Genomic DNA, 17522 nt, shown 5'->3' on the forward strand with positions numbered 1-17522 from the left:
AGAGGAGACAAGTCCAGCATCATACTGGAGAAAGAATCCAGAGGTATCTGCATTATGATGTCCTCTATACGCAAAAATAATCAGGCTTCAGAAGAGCAGGGAGCAGGTAAGGAGATACGTATCAAAAATGTGCCACCAAACGGAGGAAGGTGAGGGAAAGGCTGCCTAAGCAACAACAAGCAGAATTCATATAACAAGAAAGATATTAAGAATGTCAATATTAAGAATGTCAAATGGAAAAAAAAGTTAAAAGCCACGCAGCTTATAACAGAATGATAGCACACCTTGCCAAAAATTGCACAAACACATGCTTGACTTGGCAGCTGTGAAGCTCTTACAATTTCATGTTTCCGAATTTCAAAGGCCCAGAGTGGAATCTCTTTCCCTTCCTCCTGATATTTTGGAAGTAGTTTAGCCCTCCTGGAGCACGCCTTTACATTTTCAGTTTCCCCATAAGAAATCCCTGAGAATTAGAGGTGACAGAATTGACTAGTATGACTGCTGTGAAATCCAAAATTCAACATATTTTTCCTAGCTGGAAATTACAGAACTGGGGAGAACATCTTCAAAACAGGCTAGAACTGAAAATAAAGGGTTCCTTTTGCAAACTTGGAGTTTGACCCAATAAAAAGGATGGAAATGCAGCAGACAGTGACACCATAGCATTTTCCTTCCCATTAGCTGGAAGTCTACCTGACCTCCTGTTAAAGTCACTGCTGAAAAGAAATTTTATCGTGTCTCAGTATACTAACAGTATATACTAACATCTTTGTGAGAAAAAAAAAAACAAAGTGGTGACTATTTAAAATAGACTTATTAGACTAGACTGATTAGAATACAACTCAGCTAGGAAATCCCTAAAACCATGACATTCTACACCACTTCAAACATATTCAACACGCTTAGAAACAGCTCGTGGTGGCTGGCAGGTAAGTACCCACCCAGTTGCTTGCTCATTCCCAACCTAGAGGGACAAGAGAATTAAAACGGGAAAAAAAAAACCTCACAGGTTGAGATGAAGACAGTTTAATAAGTAAAGTGGGAAGGGAAATTGACCTCCCACCAACAAGGCAGTGGGACTGATGCCCAACCAGTCTCCAACCACCAGCTACACTGGGAGACCTCCTCCCCAGCCTTACTGCTCAGCATGCCACCAAAAGGCATGAAATATCTCCTCGATCAGTTTGGGTCAGCTGCCCCAGCTGTGTCCCTACCAGTTTCTTGCCCACTCCCAGCCCACTTGCAGGGGCAGCAGCGGGATAAAGCAGAGAAGGCCTTCACATCCCCAGCACTGTTCAGCAACAGCTAAAGCACTGGTGTTATCAACACTGCTATGGCCACTAACCTAAAAAGCCACACGGCTGCTGTGAAGTCAATCAGCCAGCCCATCACAACCCAGTACACGGCCTGACCTGAAAAGTCCTGTACAATGAAGAACTGTAAGATCTTGGCAGAGTTACGCGGACACCATTCAAAAACTTGGCTGACATCACTTAGAATAATCACATACTTTTGTTCTAAAAGTTGCCTTTGATGCGTTGTTCCTATCTGTCTGCAAATAGGAAACAAAAATAAAAGCACGCATATTTAGCCCTGTTTAGTTCCATCCACCCTCAAAGATTTCTAGTGAGCTGCAGACACTTCGTTCTAAGGATAAAACTGATAAGCTATAAAAGCCCATTAAACAAACTTTCTGAGAGCCCCAAAAGCTTTGCTCTCATATCCCTCAACCCTTTCCCACCCCAATGAAGCTTCCACCCGCTTTGGATTTGAAGTGGATCAACCTTAAATGCAAGAGATAATCAGGCAAGTGAGGTTACAATTTGAAGGCTATGCTCAGTAGGAAAGATGGAATCCTACAGGGTGTGATTAGCTGGGACTGCTCTCCCCAGTGTCAAGACCAAACAAGAACAAGGATCTAATTTATCACCGTGGATCATTCCCTGCAGGACCCAAGCTAATCATATCTTCCTTAATTAGACTGAGACAGAAGGCTAGTTTGAGATTGTCATGCAAAAATTACTGGGGAAGCACTGGTGCAGAGAGGAAAGAGACAACATTTTCTCAGGGATTATTCTAGAATGGATAACGCACGAAGATCCCTCTGCTATTGAAGGATTGCTCAGAATCTGATTAATTTCATCCTATCTTTTTGAAAGATTTCCTTTCAGAGCAGCAGTTTTCAATTGTGGACTACCTTTTATATGGTCTGTGCAATGTAGATGTAGCTAAGAAAAGCAGCACTGCTATTGAGTGACTCTCAAACTATTAATCAAGCATCTGTGCCTCCACTGGAAAAATGAGGGCACATAGGCTTAAAAAAAAGTGAAAATCCGGGAAAGGAAATACAATAACAATACATGCTTTTATCCAGTGAAGTCTCATACTACAGTTTCATTTCAGCGGCTGTTCATGCTTCCCTGACACAACATCGAGAAAAGACAGCAATTGGATATGTTTCTGCTCTACTGCTTTGATGCAGCGCCATCCGAGTAGAGGCTAAGAGCCACTCACAGCCAGTGTAGATGAAGTGCTTCCACAATACTAACAATGGGTTGAGTTTGTGTTTTGTTTTTTTTTTTCTCTCCATTGCAGACAGTGAGAAGGCTGTTCCCAGAGACAAATCAGTCCTCCAGTCCCACTGTGTAAAAGCCATGAAAGCAGATCATGTCTTAATTATAAAATAGTTCACTGAGAGCAGGAGAGAATCTAGGCACCAAGAGGATTCTATCAACGCTCAATTATCTGTCATATTGGGCTCTGCCTAAACTACTTACAGCTTGCACTGTTTCAGCCTTCTGTCCCCCATAAACACCATAACCTTCTTAGCACAGCTACTACTCCGCCAGTCGCTTCCCAGTACCAGCACAGGGGTTTGCTCTGTCCTTGCTGCAGAACTTGGCACATCTTGTTGAGCCTCCTGAACCTCCTCCTAGCCCAGTCCCCTAGGTCCTTGAGGTCTCTGTGCTAAGGTCCTGCAGTTTCCTCTCTTGGCCACTTGAACTAGAGGAGCATCATCTGTCAGCTGGCTTGGGGTGTGCTGTGTCATTGTTCCAGTAACTCGTGGTTTGAGTTGTATCTGCAGTTTATGAACAAAACTTTCAAACTACTGATCCTAGACTAAGGCCTGCTTATCAACCCTGCATATTCAACATGTTTCTAAACCACCGTACTTCAGCAAGAACCTAGGGCATCACACGCACCCACCCTTATAAAACACCAGCAGCTACTGGTACACCAACTGCACATCTCTTCAAAATTGAGTTCTCCTTCCTAGGATGTTTCAGCAAAACGCAGTAACTTCCTACAGAAAACAGTGCCCTACTTTAGCTATGAGATTACTGACAAAGTTAGGACTGAAATACCTGAGTGAATGTGACAGCATGTTAAAACACCATACCAAATGTAGGTCTTTCTCCCTTCCCTTTAGAACACCTAGAAAATACTATTTTAACTAAGAATTTTTTAAACCAATTGGACGAAAGCTATTACCTCAGAACAGGAATTCCAATATTCAAAAAAGAAACTTAGGAAAGCAGACAGTATTATTTCTCTGAATAATTGAGGAATTCACAGATCTTGAATATTGCGCGCACTTCTGACCTTCTCATCTGAGAAGAGTAGTGACAAAAATCAAAAAAGTACAGTGAATAACAGCTAGGATAAAGATACTCAGTGGCTTTCATCTATGAAGATTACAAAGTGAGGAGCCTCATCTGTCTCAAGTAAAGAGCTGAGCATGGGAACTTGATACAAGATCTTTGAAAAACATAAATGGCGCAGACAAGGCAAATACAAAGCAATTATTCACTAATTTAAGACCACACAGGCATTAGTAGACAATGAAATAATCAAGCAGATGTTTTAAAAACACAAGCAAAAGAAACTGCTGTAGAACTTACTGCCAAGGACATGAAGTCTTCAAAAATAAACTACAAAACAGCAAACCAAAGGTAGACTAAGGTCTAATAAAAATGTACAGCTATAATCACTAGCTCAGGAAGTCTTTAAGATGCTGCCTTCTGAGGTGGATCAGCAACTGAAGCAGGCACTTATCCTTTCCTCATAGCTTTTTCCTTAAGACAAACTACTAGTCATACTCGGAAGCAGAGTCCTACGCTACACGAAGTCTGGGGTCTCATCCTCTATTTTTTCCCATACATTACACTCTCCTCAGCTTCTGTGAGCCACCTGCTGTGAGGAACCAAAGAATTCTGTGTTACCCTTTTTGATAAAGGAATTGCTTTTTAGTCATTAACCAGAGGTTGCATATACCTGAACGTGACTTCAGAGAGTCCATGAAGAATCACATCTCACGTTAAACTAACAAAAAGATGTTTTGATAGAATTTCAGGCACATTAAACCACTTTGCAAGTAAAAGAGTGCTTACTTGCTCTCTCCCTACAGCATCGCAATCTGATCAATCCACAGAACAGTCAGGTCACAACAAAGCAAACTTCACTACCTTTCACTTGGGTTTTTATGCCATTTCCACCACTCAAAAGAGACTAAGACAATGAAGGAATTCAAGGACACTCCTTATCTCAGGCAAGAGATTTAAAAACAAACAAAACCAAAAAAAAACCCACACCAATCTCCCCTCTGCCCCCAAATCTTTCAATAATGATTCTGAACCTGGAAAACTCTTGTCTATGGTCCTATTGTTTCCTTTTCAAACTATGTTTCCAAATCTAGTCAAAGTGTCCCAAATCTAGTCCCTCCTACATTACAACTTAAACCCCATGTAGGAGAAAGGGCACAAAACTTTGAATACAAAATATCCTGAGCTGGAAGGGACCCAATAAGGGTCATCAAGTCCTACTCTTGACTCCGGCTTAGAATTGAGAGCATTGTCCAAGAGCACTGTCCAAATGCTTCTTGAACACTGACAGGCTTGGGGCCATGACCACTTTCCTGGTGGGAAATAAAAAAACATTTAAAAAGGCAACGTATCAAAACGATTTTCCAGAATCATGACTGGCAAACCAAAAACTTAATTCTAGCTCTGTATGCTGCAATCTAATACTGCAGTTCTGTGCTTTTCCCTACCTTTTTCCCTACCTTTCAAAAACTGTCTCCTCACATATTTCAAATCTTGGAGGGCAGAGAAAGCCGTGCCAAGTTTTCTAAAACGTAGATTTCTGCATTTTCCTGCTTGCTCTCTTGACAAAAACGCTTTACAAACAGTAGAGGGCAGCATTTCTCCACTTCCACTGGAAAGGATTTCTCTGCTTGCTTAACAGTAGTGTTTAAAAAATGTAAACCACACAACAGCCTACAGTACACTATTTTTCCATAGTCTTCATTTTACAGCAATACACTTCACACCCTATCCTATACAAGCATCAGAATTAAAGCAAAAGTAAAAAACAGAGTAAAGATTTGATTCTGCCAGAAAGTGTTTCATTTCATTCATTATATTCATGACCTACTGACAAAAATGTCAAAAATAGTGGTGCACTGATGATGAAAAAAACATAACACCGCTTAATTCTGATTTTATTCTCTGAATGAATATATGAAGGAACAGTAGTTAGTGGGAGAAAAAGTAAAGGCTTCTAGGATCACCAGTGACTTCTAAGGAAATGGAAATAATCCTATTTTGTAATTAACTTTTCTGTTTAACAGGATAATCAGATACATACTTCTCCAATCCTTGTGTAAGGAAAGCTACATTAGAAGAAGCTACAGCAAATAGCACTTACTATTTTAGATAATCTTTATTTTGGGGTCCAAAACCCAAACTGATGATTTTCCTTCAAAATTACAGGAATTGAGACAATTTTATCCTGCTGCATCTCTCGAATAACATAAATTCCTAATAAACAAATTAATGTCATCTTTAAAATCACCCAGCTCCATCACAACGAGCTACTGTTATCTACATTATAGTTATAAAAGGCTTTTATTGAGCTAATTACTTTAGCAACAAGGAACCTTTTGATTTGTGCCTTTAATTTGTTTTGGCTTAACTCTTATTGTTCCTGTACTAATGTTTGGTTTGAAAAGTTATTGCTATCTTTGTATTTTGGAAACATTCCCTTTCTAGTTAAGACAAGCTCTTCCACTTTTTCTTCCCCCCCTTTTTTTTTAGAGCACTTCCCTCACCATTCTAGCAGTACTCCTAGCTGTGTGTGTACACAACGCAGGGTGGCGATTACGTGGCGCTGTATAAAACAGTACTTTCGAATCTCCTCAAGTTGCCCAGATGGTCTCCAAGAAATATTTCTCAACCAATTAAAAACAGGACAAGAGTTTTAAGAACCATGCTACTTCTAGCCCAACGTCAAACTTCTCTCCATTCCCCTGTATTTCAATTGCTTGCGTAACACCAGCTGAGTACATCAAATACTGTAGACAACTTATTAGGAAGTAAGAAAATGGAGAAATCGATGCATATTTCACCAGACAAGACATGATGATTATCTCCAGGAAGTTTCCTACAAAGAGCTTTTAAGATGCATTGCTTATGAATGGGTCACTAAGTTCGCCGCTTGTCCTCAGCCTAACAGGCATTGTCGTCACATCGAGTCCCACTGCAACAAAAAGCAACGGCGAGCTCAAGTATTCACTAGCTGTCTTCATAGACTGAAGGAAGGTGAAAGCAGTAAGTAAAAAAGCTTCATGCAATAAGCTAGTTCTAATTTCAGCTTCTTGAACAAGTTATATTATTATCAGTCCTAAGGACAGAGAACAGTGGAAAGGTGCTGCGTGCATGGGGTTGTTTGTTTGTTTTGTGGTGGTGATTGCTTGTGGGTTTTTTTTTGAGGAAAAAGTATAGTTCATTAAAACACTGTTCTTTTTTTCTGAACCATGCTAATGCAGTCAAAATAGATTTTCTGCCTCAGTTATGTGATGGTTGTATTTTATCACACTTTTACAAATAGAAAAACAAAAAAAATGAAGAGGTCTGTTTTGGGTAAAAGCTCTACAAGGAGATTCAGGAACACGCTACAAGTCAAACACATGCTTCTGGATTACTGTGTATTTTCGAAGAGACAAATGTACAGAAGTAAAAAGTCACCTATTAATTATAAAAAAACGGACTAAGTTCATCATTACGACATTCCAGGGAGCTCAGAGTTATGACAAAGATTAAGAAAACGACAGACAAGTGCAGGAAGGCGAGAAGCGTGCCTGTTCAGTTCTAGATTAACCGCTGCCACATTTGGCCAACCCATCAGCTGAGCACCGGGAGAGCCCCAGGCAGAGACATCTCTGTAGGCTGTTCAAGAGTCTGCTCTCGAGCTGCCCCACTTGCACATCCCCACTGTACAGAAAACACAGCTCACAGCAAACAAGCAAAGCACTCCCCAGGCGTGTTGGCTTAACCAGGTAATGAAGGCACTACAACCACAGGTGGGGAAACGCAACTAGCATCCTATTTTTCACAGTAGGAAAGAACGTGTCACATACATGAGGGAAAATTCACTGCAGCAGCGAACTCCATCTCAACTGCACACTTCAGAGAAACCAAAAGCACAACTGACACAATCAGCCTTGTGGAAACAAGGAAGGAGAAAAAACATCCTCAACATTTATTACACATCATGTGGGCACACACGCACCCACTGCTAGAGCACACACACACACACGGAGGAGGTAAGGCAGTCACTCTTGCAGCCACCATGGGTCGGTCACTAAAATGCCCCGAGCACTGTTCACTCCCTGTTGGACATGCAGATGAGTTCAGAGAATGCCGCTGACTTCTGCCCACGCTGACCTTTAAGACAGTAGCCCTTGGTTACACTTCTACCAAGTATCAGAACTTCATTAAAGCATTTCTTCCCACCTCCCAACCCAGGATGTGGCAGCACACCGTCCTCAAAGAGCCAGCTCCAAAGAAGTCACATTACCACTTCTGAAAGTATGAGTAATACCCACTGACAATATAGCAGGCTATGATTAAGCATCAAATCAAGAAAACAGTGAAAAGAAAAGCAAGCCTTATGTTTGAAAAGCCCTGGTGCAACTTAATGCATTCGCAAAATAAAAGCCATCATGCGCTGTGCCAGCTAGTAAGACAGAACTGACTAGTGGCATATGAGACAAGTCAGCCAGCAAGTTCAGCCATCCTGAAATCTCACTTCAAGTAAGACAGGAAACACTGTTGGGTTTTGGGTTGGGGGTGTGCTTTTTGTGGGTTTATTTTTTGGTACAAAGAAACCTAAATACCCTTCCCTGCTGAAGGAATCGTGCTAGGGACCATATGTCCAACTACGAACAACCCTACATTTATTCACCCACTGTTTTCTCCCACTGTTTTCATTACAACAGGAAACTATGCCAGAGCTGCTCACTCTGAGGGTCCGGCTTCAGGAGCAGCAGACAAGGAGACCAAACGTTTTGATTCCTCTGATTCCCCAGTGCTCTCCTCTCCTCCTTCCCAGAACATTGAGCTGTTAAAGACTTATCATTTTACCTGCCTTTCCAGAGGCAGCAGAGGCAATATAACAGCTTAGAACAATCAAATTCTCCTTTCCAGCAGCTACCTTTTAACAGCTCTAGTGCTCATTTGACTTTTCCATGAGCTGCTTTAACTCACCAGCCAGCAGAAAAGCATTCCTAGTAAGTGAGCATTAAAGAAAAGGGGGTAGAAGCACTCTGAGTTGCAGCAACCTGACACATCAGTTCAGTGTCACACCTGAAGCTACAGATTGAGTTCTTCTCCCATAATAAACAAGGGCTACAGAGCAAAACTGATTAGGAATGAATGCTTCACTCTGCTACTCCCATTAATCCTACCTGAAAAATTACTCAAGCTGAGATCACCAGCTCCTCCGAAATAAATTCACAGTTCCAGAAGGGCAACTGGAGTTCAGAAAATGCTTTGAAGAGGTCTTTTGTATAGGATTGATTTCAGGAAGTTATTCCCCTTTTTTACTGCTGCATTCACAGCATCTCCTCCAACCTAAATATAATCCACACCATGTTCTCAGAGTCATGGAGAGCTGGAAATACTCATAGCCCATATGTTCTCAGAGATGGAAATACTATTATTTTACAGCCATTTGTTGCTCTTCGATCAACTGCTAACCAAACATGCACAGAACTGATGCAATAGCCAGATAATGCATTTGCCACTTATTTGTAGTATAAACTAGCAGCTTTTCCTTTTAAAAGGGGAGGGGAAATAAATACAAACTTGAGGACAAACATTCGAGAGCTTCAGGTAATGCCCATCAACTTCACATAAACACAACAAGCATTGGTCCAATTATCCCATTTCTTCAAGGGCTCACACTTGAACAAATACAAGCTTCATTGATGTGCCTGCCTGAAAAGCTACACAGTTGTTAAACCCAAAGTTACTGGAAAAGATATAGTTTCTAAATACTTAGAGTCATTTAGAAAGAACACGGAAATGCAGGTGAACAAAGGTTCTCTCTCAGGATACTCAGTATATGAAGCATGTGGCACAGACTGCTACCTTTGTGCTGTAGTTTAAGTGCATTTTGGTGAGATAGACAGGTCCATATAAAAGAGAGCCATTCAAACTGACTAAATACAGAGTAATTGCCTCTCACTCCAGGATTTCCTGGGCCAAACTGTTGGCAGCTGGTAGAGCATCATGTTAACAGAATGATGACAATTTAAGAAAATTCCTTTTAAAAAGAAGTTAAATGCGTAAAGCTTACTATATCCATGTAATTGATATGCTGCAAGACAATCTTTTTCCTAATGGCTTGCACTAGTCTATTTTCTTATGCTTTCTTCATCCTGCTTTTCAGATTTTACATATCGGGTGACTTTATCATGTCCACCATTGTCAGTTTGTGCCAACTTCTTCCTCGCTCTTGATGTCTTCACTTGTCTCATTATGCACAAGCCCATCCATCTTTGGAACTCACACAAGTCACCTTTCTGTTCCACCCATGGAAAATGAAATATAGTGTTGCTTTAGCTATAACTTCTGGACTTAACTGACCTCATGCTGCCTCATGTTGTCCTGGGCTTCTTTACTTGCCATGCAAGGGGAAGTATGATCCCTGGCAAGTCTGATCTGAGCAGTAAAACTTCAAGCAGTCTTTAAAGCACTTGCTCACGACCACAACAAATACCTGCAGTGGGAATGTCATTTCGCCTGGTATGACTACAAAATCAGTATTCTCTGCTTGTATTCCTCCTCATTTTTGTCACATAACCTTTAAATCCACCTACGACATGCATTCCTCATTCTTAACAGCACACCTCGTCTCCTGCTCCAAATGATGATCAGCCAATCCTTTAGTCTGCAGGCAACCACCCTTGGTTTTGACACCTACCAGCTATCCTAGTAGGCAGCTGTTTCTTTGGCACTGCTTTATGCTTCAAGATTACATACAGGAGCAATTTCATACCATCTGCTGACACTGCCAACGTTACTGCAATGTATAAGTCTTTTTTTTTCACTTCCCAAAGTTTTTATGATGACTGGTTCTGTACGCATTCCTTCAGCGCTCTAACCAGATGGCATATCAAAGCAAAGCGCTGCCTTATTTGCACTACTCAATTGGCTCAGCAGATAACTATGATTTATATGCAATCCAATCAAATATATTTGGAAAGCTATTTGTATTTTAGTGAACACAAGAAATGTTGGCAAAATGAAGTTCCTTGCCAAAACCCATCATGACACATCACTTACATGTGCCAACTTCCAAGAGGTGTTGTGGACTAATTTAACATTCAGTGTATTTCTTAAGCTTTTAGTTTAATTATTTCCCATGTAACTGAGTTTTGATCTCTACGATTTTAAATTCACAAAATTCTAGGATTTGTTGCTCCACTTTAAGAAAGTATCCTTTGGGCCCATCAAGTGATTTCTGTATCGGGTTTACACATAAAAGCTTATACTGTAGTTGTTTCCATTTTCACACCCTTGTCTCCATCACTTTTTATTTCCTTCCAACGTCAGTCTTTCATTTTTCTACCCACAGTACCTCCAAAAAGTTAACACTGGCATAGGAGAAGTTACAAAGCATTTTCATACACTTTATTAGATCATATTTGGAATACAGGGGCAGGTACGCCGAAAAGCCACCAAGACAGCTAAGTGGCTGGAGCACACCAAGAAAAGGTTCAGAGAACTGGGCTTGTTTAACCTGGAGAGAAGCAGCTTCAGGTTGAGCTAGCAGCAGCCTTCTCATGTCTAAGAGTAGATGACAAAGAAAACAAACCTTACCCCTTTGTTGCAGTGCACCTGCAGGAAGAGAGATGATGTTCAAACTAGGTGGCAGAGAGAGGTACTGAAGGTAAACACAGGGGAATCTCATGTATATACTGCCCCCTTACCAAGATACCGTGTTTCAGCTACTGTCAGAAACAAGGCACTGGACTAGACAGATACCACTCTGGTATTGCCCAAAAGCAGTACGCTTCTCAGTGTTTTGAAACAAAAACAGTACAAAAATCACTCTTTTCCACTGCTGTCTTACCAGAAATATTATTCAAGGACATTTTAAATCACTTGTTCAAATTCAACTATTTTACTTAAAGTATACTACTGAACAACCAAGCCAAGGATGACTGCTCAAAAACTGCTGTTCTGGAAAAAATTAATGATTTTTCATATTCTGTATATTTTAAGTGTCATGTACTCATTTAAAACTGTTACTTAAATAAAATCATTACTGTAAGCACAGCCCACGTGCCTGCTCTTAATAGTATCCATGGTTGCAGTGATGCAAATTTGCCTACCTACATCAAACCAAATGTGCCCACATAAGGAGAGAAAAAATCCTGTATTAATCACTATTCTTTGCACTGGATGAGTGCAAAGTAAATCAGTTAGACCTTAGAAAAAACAAAGCAGTTCAAGGACCTCTTTGCCCATCACGAATACATCTTCATTCTGAATTAAGCACAGCAGAATTAACAAAGATCAAATTTTGAAAGATCTCAAATTCACTGGAACTCATCTCCCTGACCAAATTCTTTACTTTGCTATACTGTAATAAAGAATAACAATGAATTGTTTCAAATATTTCTCCACTCAAATAGGAGAAAGGGATAGTAGTTATCACTATTTCTAATCCTATCATACATTTTTTAATGCTGATTTGAAATGTCATATGCATTCATTTTCCTTTTCATCAGAGAAGTAGATTCAAGCACAAAATTAAGGAATGTATTTTTCATTAGATTACAGCTTTCAAGTCATCAGATGCACTGATGTTCACAGGAAAGCAAACAGTCCTTTTAAAAGCACCAGTTTAAATAAACAGCTTTAGTTAAAGTGCAAGGCACTACAGTAACATTTAAGTTAAATGGGGCCAAAGCTTCACATGAAACAGACAGGAAGGATTAGGTGGTGATAGCTCCAGGTGGAAATGCATGACCAGTCTAAACCAATCTTAACTGCTGTTGAAGGAAAGGTGATCTCGTCCCTCTTCCATACAGCACTTCTGTGAACAGACTTGCTGCTTTAAGCATTAGCCCTCATAGGGCTAGGCTGACCATACTAAAAAACAATGCTTTTTTTTCCCCAGAATAAATTATCATCTGGCTTAACTTTCAGGATAAGTTATCTTTTTGCTCTTAAACAAGTAGGTACAGGAAACTAAACACACAAAACTAAAGTCAAGCAGCCCAGTGACAAAGATGACAATTATTTTAGAGGGAGGGGGAAGCGAAGTACATACAGCAAAATTCAGGTACATATGAATTTAACCAAAGTCAAGGAATTAACATCTGATCCCAGTTTCAGAGCACCAAAAGGTAGTATTTTAAAGGAATTACAGCAGCAACACCAAGAACTAATGTAACTAATCAAACTTGTGATTTTAAAGAATGTTTCACTTCCAAAAAATGCACAGCTTAAACACCAGGAAGACCCCTTTGCTGGTGACAGACAAGGTAACTTCACCCATTCCAGTCAGCCTATGCTTCCTTTTGTCACACAGAACCATAAGGATCTATACCTTGCATTTTAATAGCTATCATTAAACCCATGCAATATTCTTAAAGATGCTCATACAAACCTCTTTCTCAAGAAACAGAAAGAAATTAAACAAGTTTCATGTTTCAAATTATCTAAAGATATTGCCGAAAGCCTGAGCAGCTTAGTAAACAATTAAACCTGCAGCTACTTGAACAACCATGGAAAAGGGAGCAATATAGAACACCACTTTACCAACAACAACAAAAATGAAAATATTTTAAAAGCACACAAAAGAGCCTAATCTATCCACATTTCATAAGCACACTACTACTATACATTCCATTTATGCATCATGTTTTTCCTTTAGCAGTTACAAGTGGACTGTATTCAAAACAATCACGCACAAAACTTCATCCTAGTACAGAAGTAATGACACTAAACTATTTGTGTCTCTTCATCTCAAAGCAGCAAGATGCCCAGATTACAGAATATATTGAAATATATATCCATCCCTAGCAGGAATTCCCAGATTTATCATCTTTGATAAAGGTTATGTAAAACATGACTTGGACTTCCACGTTCCAGAATAAAAAGCAAGTTCCTATAACATTTCACTCTTTAAATGTGCTAAAATAGCAAAGAACCTAACTGCAAAATGACAAAAAAACACATTCTACTACACGAGTTTTTCCAATGTGCATGATCAGCTCTTAGAAGAACTAAGATCTGTGACTGTTCTTAGCAACAACTACAGAATTTATTTTCACAATCAGTACATTTAAAGTTAAAAAAAATCAACACTAGGAAACAATCAAGACATTTTTGTTACAGGTAAGCAAACCCTGAAAGAAAGGTTCCAGAACTTTTAAGATCACAGGCATTAATCAAAAGCTTTATCATCTTACCTTTGTTGTTACAATGCACAAGCAATCCATTGTTTCAGCATAGCAGGTATCTTTCCAAACATTTAAAAGGTTTATTTCCAATCACAGCTAAGCACCATCTCAAATGAGGAGAAGCACACTTATTGAATGGTTAAAATAGTACAGTGTGTGCCAGGATTCCCTTTGGAATCAGAGGTAGAAACAACGTGGAGAAAAAAAAAAGGAGAGCAAGCTAAAATACAAATGCTTTAAGTTTCATGAAAGATTTTCAACCTATTTTGATTATCTACATCTGAAAATCTTGAACTTATCCTTGAAAATATCTTAGAAAAGATGTCAAGTCTTATTCCATACCAGGCAAGTGCCTCCTCATATTCTGTTTCACATACTCCTCTTTCACGATTACCTAACACATGAGAGTCATAGGGAATCATTTGATGAAAAGCAATACAAAATTATTTACAGCAAAAAATCTCAATTCAGCTTCTCTTAGCTGGCTATGATTTCCAGAATGAAGCTGTCGTTCAAAAATAGTTATGGTTGGAAGCAAGCATTTCTCCTCTAACATCATTTCAGCATTTGCAGACTGCAAAATAACCGATTTCTTAGGCAGTAATGAATGGAATATTCCATGTAGAACAGGGAGAGAAGAAAGTGGCAAGGAAAGAGTAATGCATATTGCAAGAGAAATGCTATTTTGAGCCTTGAATTAACCTAGAATTTCATTTCCTTTTGTAATGCTGTAATGCAGTGACAAGGCAAAGTTTGTGTGCACAGGCATTGTCTTCTCAGCCCAATTAGCACAGCTGGGAAAAGTCAAACACTTGGGCACAAAAGCTAGTCTGTATACTAAGTAACACTAAACTGGCAGTTTCATAAACAGGTAAGAATCTCATTATACTAATTTAGCACACAAAGAATTGAAAGCAACTAGTTAACACAGTTTCAGTTACCTTGCCCTGTTAGGTCTCTCTCTCCACCTTTGCTACCTGCACAGGGAAGCATTTTGAAAACCATTCAATAGACTATTTCAAACTATTAAAATCTCATCTGTATTATTTCACATTCAGCACAAGACGTACAACTAGTCAAACTGTATTTCACATCAGCAAACAAGTCTAAAATATTCTAGGTGCCTACCCAGGGTATTCTCACTATTCTCTTTAAGTTTAAAAACAACTTTCAAAATCAAGTCCAAGTAGCCTCTGGTATGCATTGCGTTAGTACAAGACTGTTCTCTATCCTTTTTTGTCCTTCAAAGAGCTGTTTTTCACATCATGTCATCTAGAACAATAAAGCTTAATTTAGTAACAGCCTACTAAACGCCTAGACAAGTAGCTGTCCCAGCACCTACTGGGCTCACACTTCGCTCCCCCGCTGCAAGACCACCGTAACGTGCCACAGCCCACAGCCCACCACCTACCATGGTCATCATCAATCTCAGGTTTAATGCAGCTACTGCACGCACACCAACATTGAAAGTCAAATTTTATCCACAGGTATGCATCTTCTCAACTTTGAATGAAGCACACACATTTCAACGTGTCTTACAACCAAAACCAAAATTAGCTTTGTTTTAAATGAGTTTTTCAGTCTAAGCCTACATCTGAGAAAGTGGTCGGAGGCTTAGAGAGCACATACACACACAACAGAAGCCCCATGTACTGAATGGTATCAAATATTGGTTGGCAAGCTTCAGCTCAAGACAGCTATAAAATCAAAGAACAAGAATGCCATTTTCCCTTTAAGCAGATGTAACAGCAGAAAAATTGCAATTTTACTCCACTTGACTCCCTGGCTCTACACCATACTGTATACTAAAGGGAAGGAAAAAAGCCAAAAGTTTAAAAAAGGTAGAAAGTAAGAACTATTATTCCTAAAATTATGCATTTTATTTTTTAATTTAGGGACAAGGAAGGGAAGACACTACAAGATAGTTCTCCCATTTCAAAATTTTTTAAAAAATCATTAAGCAAGAAAACCACATGCTAGCAAAAACTACTCAGTTCAGCTTAAACAGAACTTCAAGGTAAACCCCATACCATGCAGCCATCAAGACCATGAGTTTTACCTCATGTGTCCAAGTCAAGCCAGAGATACTTGTTATTACCTTCACATTCTCTCTGAAGTCTAAGAAATATTTCTAGTATGAATACCTAAGTAAAGTTTTCACTACTGCAAAGCATCAGTGGGAAAAACATGCATCTTTTGGACTGATATGGCTAATCCAGACAGAAGTATAAATCTCTGAAAACAGAGATTCTTCCGAAAACAGAGATGCAAAGCACCAGTTAGTTAAGCTGTTGGGACTTTCCTTTGCCAGGAGAAAAAATACTCTCATAGCTCAATGCAGGGTATCGGCATGCAAATTATTCTTGAATTTCCCAAGTCTTCTGTTGAGAAGACTGCTTGTTATGTGCTTTGAACAGAGAACTTGATAAAGCACAAGCATCCAAGAAGACAAAAAAAGAGCAAATACATTTTTAGGTGGCTTGGCACATATCCAGTGCCTGGCCCAGAAATGTCTCCAATGACCAGTTCAAGACATGCAGTCCACGTGCATGTTCCTTGCACAAACTTCACCGCACAAGTTCCTAACAGTACGCCCAAGCTCTGCCTGCCCATCATGCTCTGTACATCATGGGCAAAAATCAACGATGCTTTTTCAAATTTCTCTCAGCCATCTTGTTCCAAGATTAAGCTTCTACAGACTAATCCTGGCTACAACTGGTTTATGTTCCAGGGCAATCACTTTCTTCTCTTCCCTCCTTTTTTTAATTCTCATTTTCTTTGGGAATCCTTTAGAACTAAGGATCACCATCATGACATTTTTTCCCTGTCCACTCTCAACCATCTTTTACCAAGACCTGAGGCCCATTAGCCTTGCCACAAAAGGCACAACTTCTCAGATTGACTATTCAGACTACGAGCTGTGGAAGAAGAGACCAATTCAGATAATATGAAGAAGCAATTCTTGGTTGAGAATTCATAGATTATGAGTGGGCACGCTAAACGTTTCCAAGCAGAGGGCACGGAGATTTTACTACAAGCACACTTGAACGTACTGACACCCACTGTACAAACCAGAACAAGCTACATAAGAGCCCTTTACCAATCAGTACACTACTACGCTTCATTTAAAGCCCTGCCTGGCAGCCCTCAAAACTCATCTTCAGCTAAGCACAAACAACAGAATGTGCATTTTAATTTCAATGGGTGGAAAAGTTATTTACCAGTAAATAGATGTTGTCATGAGGCAAAACCCACGCAGAACAAAAAGACACCAATCACACGTACCCTACTGACAGAGCAAGAAATTTTGTAGCAAATACCAATGCACATTTTCATAAATATAATACACAGATGGATAAGCTCTCAAGGAGAGCTGCACATAAACAAGCATTTCCCAGCCCAAAAACACAGTATCTGCAGACTGTTCATTGGAAATATTGCTCACAGAAGATAGATTTGAAAATATGAGTCAAGCATTCATGAGATTTTGCATTATCGTAAGAAATAACAGTATAGCTACTTGGGGACAAATTTTAAAACTCCTTGAATGGCCAAGCACGTGTTAAATTTTGGAGCTCAGAAAAAAAAGTTGTTTAAGAAAAGGAACTAGGTAAGCAAAACAAAATATAAACTACTGTAAATAAACAATACATTAACTTAGAAACTTCCTTCCTTTGAATTGTGTTGTGAGGAACAACAGAAAGATCTTCAAGGACACACCAAAACCTGAATCAAAATCAAGAAATGCTGCACCTTTAACACA

The 17522-nt window shown here is 39.5% G+C and overlaps 1 protein-coding gene across 17 annotated transcripts in view; it reads right to left on the bottom strand.

Annotated features, from left to right (window-relative positions):
• DLG1 (discs large MAGUK scaffold protein 1) overlaps nucleotides 1-17522 on the bottom strand; it is a 151186-nt gene that overhangs the window by 108759 nt on the left and 24905 nt on the right. Inside the window, exon 1 of one of the 17 annotated variants that reach the window (XM_067002575.1) lies at nucleotides 13769-13813. The exons of the other annotated variants lie outside the window; for them this stretch is intronic. Within the exon in view, the coding sequence (XP_066858676.1) occupies nucleotides 13769-13798 (30 nt within the window). The 5' untranslated portion in view covers nucleotides 13799-13813. Of the gene's footprint in view, nucleotides 1-13768; nucleotides 13814-17522 lie in introns of those variants that run through there. 17 annotated transcript variants of the gene reach the window in all.

The sequence above is a fragment of the Anser cygnoides genome, chromosome 9 (assembly GCF_040182565.1).
Source record: "Anser cygnoides isolate HZ-2024a breed goose chromosome 9, Taihu_goose_T2T_genome, whole genome shotgun sequence".
In the NCBI taxonomy this organism is placed as follows: Eukaryota; Metazoa; Chordata; class Aves; order Anseriformes; family Anatidae; genus Anser; species Anser cygnoides.